Source organism: Herpailurus yagouaroundi, unplaced genomic scaffold, assembly GCF_014898765.1.
Source record: "Herpailurus yagouaroundi ecotype Mexico unplaced genomic scaffold, PumYag 28, whole genome shotgun sequence".
Taxonomy (NCBI): Eukaryota; Metazoa; Chordata; class Mammalia; order Carnivora; family Felidae; genus Herpailurus; species Herpailurus yagouaroundi.
This window is the reverse complement of record NW_024412376.1, coordinates 93,259,591-93,268,372: the sequence shown is the minus strand read 5'-3', so window position 1 is coordinate 93,268,372 and position 8,782 is coordinate 93,259,591. Positions and strand designations below refer to the sequence as shown.

The 8,782-nt window shown below is 34.8% G+C and overlaps 1 protein-coding gene across 5 annotated transcripts in view; it reads left to right on the top strand.

Annotated features, from left to right (window-relative positions):
• Window positions 1-8,782, top strand: part of CCSER1 (coiled-coil serine rich protein 1) — a 1,345,367-nt gene that overhangs the window by 148,118 nt on the left and 1,188,467 nt on the right. For all 5 annotated transcript variants that reach the window (XM_040478447.1, XM_040478431.1, XM_040478439.1 and 2 more), the window contains exon 3: window positions 4,289-4,473. In XM_040478447.1, the coding sequence (XP_040334381.1) occupies window positions 4,289-4,473 (185 nt within the window). The remainder of the gene's footprint in view (window positions 1-4,288; window positions 4,474-8,782) is intronic.

The window sequence follows — 8,782 nt, the reverse complement described above, 5'->3', positions numbered from 1 at the left end:
TCCGACTTCAGCCAGGTCACGATCTCGCAGTCCGTGAGTTCGAGCCCCGCGTCGGGCTCTGGGCTGCTGGCTCAGAGCCTGGAGCCTGTTTCCGATTCTGTGTCTCCCTCTCTCTCTGCTCCTCCCCCATTCATGCTCTGTCTCTCTCTGTCCCAAAAATAAATAAACGTTGAAAAAACAAATTAAAAAAAAAAAGTTTTAAATGCATGAGTGAATTATTTACCTGTATAATTGTATAACTTAATATTTTTCACATTTGATACATCATCACTTTTATGCATCTGCCTACTTTTTTATGTTTTGATCTTGGTGACCTTGTCTGTACTTATAACTTTAGTTGTATCTGCTTATTTCTTTAATTATAATATAATGAGAAGAACAATGATGATGATATCGATGATGCTCACCCTTTTTGTACACTTAACATGTGCCAAAATAATGTGTTGAGCATTTTGTATTCATTATTTCATTTAATCTTTCTTTAAATTTACTTTTCATTTATTTAAAAAATTAATTATGGTCTAGTTAATACACAATGTTATATGAGATTCAAGGATACAATATAGTGATTCATGAATTCCATATGTTACTCAGTGCTCATCAAGATAAGTATCATTTAATCTTAACTAAAAGTTTATACGGCAGCTATTAATAATTTAGGATTAAATTAAATAACTATGAAATCACATTGTTAGTAAATGGTGGATCTCAAATTGGAATCTAGGCCGTCTTTTTTTTAAAGAAATGGAATACAAAAAGGGTAGAAATGTACTTACCTTGATTATATCTAATTCTTATTTAGAAACGATCATTTGCTTCAATGTCAAATTGAATACTATATATATTTATCTCTGTGGAAATATCTTGCTAATAATCTGTTCACGAAGATCCTAATCATGAGCCATTTACCACATTAAAGTAATTTCAATGAATTTGATAATATGTTGCCTGTTCTTGGGACATTAGCTATTTATTCAGGTTATCTACAACTTGTAAAATAGAGACGGATAGGCAAACAAGCTGGTAATGTGAATAAGGAAAAAATAATAGAATTCAGTTCTTCATTTTGTGGAGATATTCATGTGCCATTCAGAAGGATTTTATAATTTGGAAGTTTAACATTTGAAAACCAGTTATGTAGATGTATTTTATATAAGAAAGAGTTGCTATGTGCACTAAACTCCATAATACTGAATTTATTCTGTATTTGTTATGAAACATATCTAGGCTAGTATTTAATATATATCTGAATGTATGAGATATGTAGTCATATCAAAAATAATAATATAGGGATACCTGGGTGGCTCATTCCGTTGAGCGTCCAACTTCAGCTCAGGTCATGATCTTGCGGCTGGTGAGTTCCAGCCCCGTGTTGGGCTCTCTGCTGTTGGTGCAGAGCCCGCCTCAAATCCTGTCTCCCTTTCTCCTTTCTCTCTCTCTGTCTGTCTCTGTCTCTCAAAAATAAATAAACAAACAGAAAAAAATAATGTAAAGTTGAGCACTCTGGCATTTTAATTTTTATTCATTAGCTTAAAAAGTTATTTAAAAAGAACTGTTATATTTGGCCTAATAGGTTCTTGCAACCACTTTTTCTTTTCCCTTTTTCATTTTTTTCATGTTTGTATTTATGTATGTATATATGTATGTATTTAGCAAAAGCAGGGTAGGGACAGAGAGAGAGGGAGAGAGAGAATCCTAAGCAGGCTCTGCACTGATAGGGCAGAGCCCAAGGTGGGGCTTATGAAACCATGACCTGAGCCGAAATCAAGAGTTAGATGCTTAACCTACTAAGCCACCCACGGGCTCCAATTGCAACCACTTTTCTACTTTGCATTTCAATCAGTTCAACTGTTTAAAACAGTTTTTTTTTGTTTAAGAATCCACACGTGATTGATACCATAGATTGTTTGTCTTCCTCTATCTGGCTTATTTTGCTTAGCTTAATGCCCTGCAGTTGTACCCATGTTGTCACAAATGACACTATTTCCTTCTTTTTAAAGGCTGAATAGTATCCCTTTATATTTACATATCACATCTTCTTATCTCTTCATCATTGATGGGACACTTAGATTGTTTACATATCTTGGCTATTGTGCATAATGTTGCTATAAACATGGGCATACAGATAGCTCTCTGAGATAATGATTTCATTTCCTTTGAATATATACCCATAAATGGAATTCCTAGATCACATGGTAACTCTTTTTAATTTCATGAAGAAACTACATACTTTTTTTCGTAGTGACTGTACCAGTTTACATTCCTACCATCAGTGTATAAAGGTGCCCTTTTCTCTACACTTTCCACAACACTTGTTTGAATTTTTGCTAATAGCTACCCTGACTGGTGTGATATAATATCTCATGTGGTTTTGATTTGCATTCCCTTATAATTAGTGATGTTGAGCACCTTTTCATGTACCTCTTGACTATTTTGTATGTCTTTTTGGAAAAAAAAATGTCTGTTTAGTCTACTTGCTCATTTTTAAATTGGATTATTATTGTTATTTTCTATTGAGTTGTATGAGTTCCATGTATATTTTGGATATTAACCTCTCAGAGGATATGATATTTGAAAATATTTTCTCCCATTCCATAATTTGCCTTTTCATTTTGTAGATTATTTACTTTGCTGTACAGAAGCTTTTTGCTTTGAAATAGTTCTATTTGTTATTTTTTGCTTTTATTGGTTTTGCTTTTGGTGTGAAATCCAAAAAGTTATTGCCAAGACTAATGTCAAGGAGCATTACCTGCTGTTTTGTTTTATTTTGTATTATTTTCCCAGAATTTTACATTTTCAGGTGTTATGTTCAAATATTTAAATCATTTTGAGGTTTTTTGTTTTTGTATACTGTAAGATGCAGGTCTCTGTTTATTCTTTTGCATGTGGTTATTCAGTTTCTCCAGCACCATTTACTGAAGAGACTATCCTTTCTGCATTGCATACTCATGAGTCTTTTGTCAAAAATTAATTGCTCATATATGATGCTTTTATTTCTGGGCTCTTTATTCTGCCCCATTGATCTGTGTGTCTGTCTTTATGCCAATACCATACTGTTTTGAATACTACAGCTTTGTGGTATAGTTTGTAATCAGGAAATGTGACACCTCCAGCTTTATGCTTTCTCAAGATTGCTTCAGCTATTTGGGGTCTTTTGTGGTTCTTTATACAATGGTTTCTGTATTTTCATGAAAATGCCATTATAATTTTGATAGAGATTGAATTGAATCTGTGGATTGCTTTGAGTAGTATGGAAATTTTAAGAACATTAATTCTTCAATCTATGAACATAGAATATCTTTCCATTTATTTGTGTCTCAACTTGTTTCATCAGTGTCTTAACAGTTTTCAGTGTAAGAGATCTTTCACTCTGTGGCTAAATTTATTTCTAAGTATTTCATCCTTTTTGATGCTATTGTAAATGAGATTGTTTTCTTAATTTCATTTTCTGATAGTTCACTGTAGTTTGCATTTTTAAGTATGGTGAGCAGAGTATTAATCAAGGTAACATATTAGCAAAGAATTGAAGATGATTAGGGAGAAGGGTGTACAAACAGAAAAGTATAACTGTGCAAAGACTATGTGGTAAAGGCCACTTTGGTACTGGAGTGTGCCTGCAGTGTTCTAGCAATGGCAAGAGGCCCAGAGTAGCATAAACAGAGTGAAGGAGGAGGGTACAGCAGAAGATGAAGTTAGAAAAGTGAACAGATGAACATGGGGAGGCCCTTAAATGAAGGGATAGAGTAGGGTTATCATAAGGAAACTGATAGGACATTGGTTAAACATAGCTCTATGACTAGAGGAATGCTGATGATCAATGTTACTTATGTCTTCAGTGTATCATTCTGGTTACCATGTGGAAAGAAGGCTGTGGTTTTTGTGGGGGAGAGTCAGGAATAGGCAAAGGAAGGAGACTGTTCAGTATTATAGTAACCCAAGCTAGGGTTGATGGGAGTTTGGTCCAGGATGTTAGTGGGGAAGGTAGGAAGTGATCAAATTCTGTATACAATTTGAGGGTAATAAAGACAGGATATGCTTATGTGATTTATATGAAGTATGGAGAAGCCAAGGATGGCTGCAGAGGTTTTGAGCTTCAAAATCATTATGTGATTAAGTAAACTAAACTTACCACTATTAATTTAAAACTTCTTTCTATGATAGAGAATTTTTGAATGACACTGAGTTTCTTATTTGCTTTAAATGGAACATTTGTAAAAACTACAGTTAAGCATTTGTATTAATATTTATTTATTTATTTATTTATTTATTTATTTATTTATTTTACTAGTTCTTGCCAGTAGCTTCAGTCCATATCGTGAAGGGAGATTTATAGAGAGGCGATTGCGATCCTCATCTGAAGGAACTGCAGGGAGTAGCAGAATGATTTTGAAACCAAAAGATGGAAATGTAGAAGAAGTGAACAGTCTAAGAAAGCAAAGAGCAGGTTCATCATCTTCAAAAATGAACAGCATGGTAAGTATACACATATACTTGCATTTATTAAAATAGTTATGTACAGGACTGGGATATTCCTGCCTTTTGCAATATGAAAACAGACTGAAGAATAGACATTTCATAACTTGAAGAAAAAAATCTATCTCCTTAGTTGATATCCCAAGTTAAAGAGGCTACGTTTGCACTCAAAACTCTTATGGGTCTTGACACATAGTAGCACACCATGATAGTTGCCCTCAATTCCTGTCTTCCTTGCTTCCATAGAAAGTTTGATACTCTGTGTTCTACATCAAGACCCTGGGATACACAAGCTAAGAAAAAAGCTGATCAAGAGGGTACCCTTTGATAACCATTATTTCACACCATCTCTCTACCCTATAGCCACTCTAAAAAATGTCCTTTTATATTCTGCCATTATGCCAGTACCACCCATTGACTCTTCAGGGATCCTACATCTGCTTGACGTTTTACAGTTGCCCATCCACACAGGATGAGGAGCTTTTGGGGTCAAGGCAAAATGCCCATCCAGAGCTTTGACACATTCTGAGTAACAGATTCCAGATTTCTGGTTCAAACTGCACGAGCCTGCTGGTGAAGGGTAAGGTAGCATGTCTATAGGGGAGTCGTTTCTGAGCTTGCACTTGAGGGCTGTGGTGTCTTAGAGTCATGTGTGTGATGCTCATTCGCAGTGAAAGATAAAGCCAGGGTGGGAAATTGATGAGTGGACTGCAAGAGGTCTAGGGGGCCTCAGGTCTTACAAATATTGGGGTGGGATTGCCTTTTGGAGTTCTCTTGTTCATTTCCTCACAGATGTATGCTTTTCCAGCAGTGTTTTTGATTCCTGGTATTTAACAGTGCTTCTTTGAAATGATATGTCTACCTGTGTACCTGCTTACCTACTTACCTGTATCCCCTGTTCATGGATATGTGTGAAAAATGCTCAAAACTAAATTACTCATGTATTTTATCTCTGTGTATTTTAGATGATTTGGTTTCAAATGTAAATAGGTCATCCAGTTTTGACAATTGTATTGTGAAGAAGTCTTAAGTTACTGAGGTAACATTGAGTGATAGCCAAAACATTTCCTTGAAGTTAGAAGTTCTAATGATTACGTTAGGCTTGGCCATATCTTAATATTGGGCAAATCAGTAACTGCAAAACAACAAATGATAGTGGCATTTTTGTTTCTGTCATACAATAGAATTTTGTGTATTTATGTTTTTACATAGAGAATGGTGTTAAATTTCATCTTTTGGTGCATTGAAAATATTGTATTACTATTGCAGTTGCTATTGTTTAAGTGCAAGAACATGTTAAAAAAGATTTTGAGTTGATGCAGAATTGAAAATCATGGATAACTACTTATTATGACACATTTCTCTTCACGAAATTCTTGTTTTTCCTTCGTAAGATGTATTTATGTTAATAATTATGCAGTATGCATTGGACTTGCCCAGAGTTGGGCCTTTTACATATTCTTTGTAGCTCATGATTTTCATACTATATTTCAGTAATTCTCTTTGTAACATCACAAATTATTCTTCCCAATCCACAATCAAGATTTAATATTTAAAATGTCAGAACACAGAAATGCAGTTTTGTTCTTTCATTTGAGGCTTTTTATACTTTTCAAAAAGTGTCCCTGCAGTGGTACAGCTCTTCCACTAGATGGCAGAATTACATCATTGCCATGGTTGGGGAAAGGCTATCCTTGATAGAATAGAAACTCCATTAAAATATTGTACATGTTCACTGGATTTACAGATAACACTTGTTAAAATAAATACTGGTGATTGAATTTCTATATGAAACCTATCAAAATTGTTTTATGGCTTCACTTTTTTTTTTTTTTTTGATCTCACAACTACTATCTCATCCTTTAATTTTACAGTGTAATCATGAATTTAAAATGTGTAAAATATGTTGTTTGACTCATAGCAAAGAAGGCAAATGTTAGGACTCTTTAGGTAATCTTAGCTATATGTGAAACGAGTGGCCTTTTTTGGAAATTATAGCTTTATGTGTGACCGTGACACATTTTCTGTATTCCTCTTCTAAAATAATTCAAGCAAATGTATATATGTAGGAAAACATTCATGTTCAGTTATTCTTTACTCTTGGAACAATAATAATAGTAACATGTATTTTCAATATTTATTTGGGCCAAAGTACTTCTCTTAATGCTTCATGTGTTTTATCACATCCAGTCCTCCCAATACTATCCACCAAATTATATTGTTATTATTATTATTATTATTATTAATTTTTTTAAATGTTTATTTATTTTTGGGAAAGAGAGAGGGAGAGAGAGAGAGACAGAGCACAAGTGGGGGAGGGTCAGGGAGAATGGGAGACACAGAATCTGAAATAGGCTTCAGGCTCAGCTATGAGCGCAGAGCCCGACGTGGGGCTCAAACTCATGAACCACAAGATCATGACCTGACCCAAAGTTTGATGGTTGCTTAACCCACTGAGCCACCCAGACACCCCCGAGTGATACTATTATTAATCACATTTTGTAAAGGAAAATAGAACTCTAAGAAGATAAGCAGTTTACCTCAAAATACAGAGAGTAGGTGGCAGAGATAGGATTCAGATCTGGATTCTACCTAACTTTAAATCTTAAATGCTTTGGGGAGAATGTAATAAGTTTAAAATTATTATTTATTTTTTGAATTATTTATTTGTAATGAAGTTAAACACAGTTAAGGCAGTCTGTGCTTGTTCTGGGTCTAGGCTATAATCTTCTGTAAGGGATACAAAAAAAAAAACACAATTTAATGCAGATTCTGTACTTAAAATGTGTACTTCTTGATATACTGATGAATGGTATCAGTGTCTTTACTGAAAGGTAACTCATGTAGAAAGGAACATTGTTGCAAAAAAAGATGTTCATACTTAGAAGGAACTGGAGTATTTTGTCTAGTTGATGGGGATTTAAGTTTACCAGTAGGATATGGCTTGCTTTATTTATTAAGATGCTGAGAGTTTCTGAATGAACAAAGATATGCCCTAATAGGTTAGACCACAGTTCTAGTGATTTTGTATATTTTGGGGATATTTCAATCTGAAAGGGAAAGAGGAGGATGTATATAATTCTTTGAACCTCAGTGCCTCAGAAGAAATTGGAGTTGGCTTAAATTTATTACATGAAACCAGAATATATCTGGAAAAATTTGATAAGGATTCACATTTGTTAAATATTTTCAAACTGCTTTAAGTAAAGACTTTCCTTCATTTTCTCTATTATTTTCTTGATACCTTTCTTAGGATGGCCCACATATTTAAAAAAATATTTTGTAGAAATAGGCCCTTTCTTTTTATGAACTTTTCTTCTAGACTGTGGTGTATAATTTTTTTAAATGTTTTATTTATTCTTGAGAGAGAAAGAGAGCAGGAGCGAGGGAGGGGCAGAGCAAGAGACGGACACAGAATCTGAAGCAAGCTCCAGGCTCTGGGCTGTCAACAGGGAGCACTTTGCGGGGCTGGAACTCATAAGCAGTGAGATCATGACCTGAGCCAAAGTCGGATGCTCAAGCTACTGAGCCACCCAGGCTCTCCTAGACTGTGGTATATAAATGAATAAATTTAAGGATTTGTCATTGTTTTTCCAACAGCTTCACACAGTGACATTTAACTCCATATGTAAGATCATCCTGCTCTATAAACAATTATTAATGTGAGGATAGATTCATACATAACGGACAACACAGAGGCTCTGACATCATTACAGGAAGGAAAGTGCTTGAGTGTATGAATAAGGATAAGCTATGATATATGATAGCAAATAACCTCCAAATCTTAGTGGCTTTATAATATGGATTTCTCACTCAGGCTACATGTATGTTGTAGAAGGTTCAGGAAGTTCCATTTAATGTCTCATTCTATGTCCAGGCTGTTGAACTATTGCAAATATTGCCTTTTACCATGGCAAAAAGATCTCTGGAGGTCCTTATCCCAGTAATAAATGCTCTGACCTGTAGAGACTCATTTCACCTTCTCTGACAAATTATTGACTAGATCTAATCACTTGGCCCCTACTTGCCACAAAAGTCTCCAGGAAGTAGTCTCTTGCTTGTGTCTAGAAGGTGTTGACCCTGATATATTTGGTGGGCACTAAGGACTATCATATTCTCAAAAGATTTAGTGTACATCAGTTCTTTTAATTAACTGAGAATTCCTGCTTGCCTTCTCCCTCCCTGTTAATGGACTCTGATTTATGACTCACACTGTGTTGGTCACTGTGCTCGAAAAAGATTAAGACCTCTTTGAAAGTTAAAGATTGATTTGTAATTACAAGTTCTGTTTTTTGGATGTGCTCTCTTC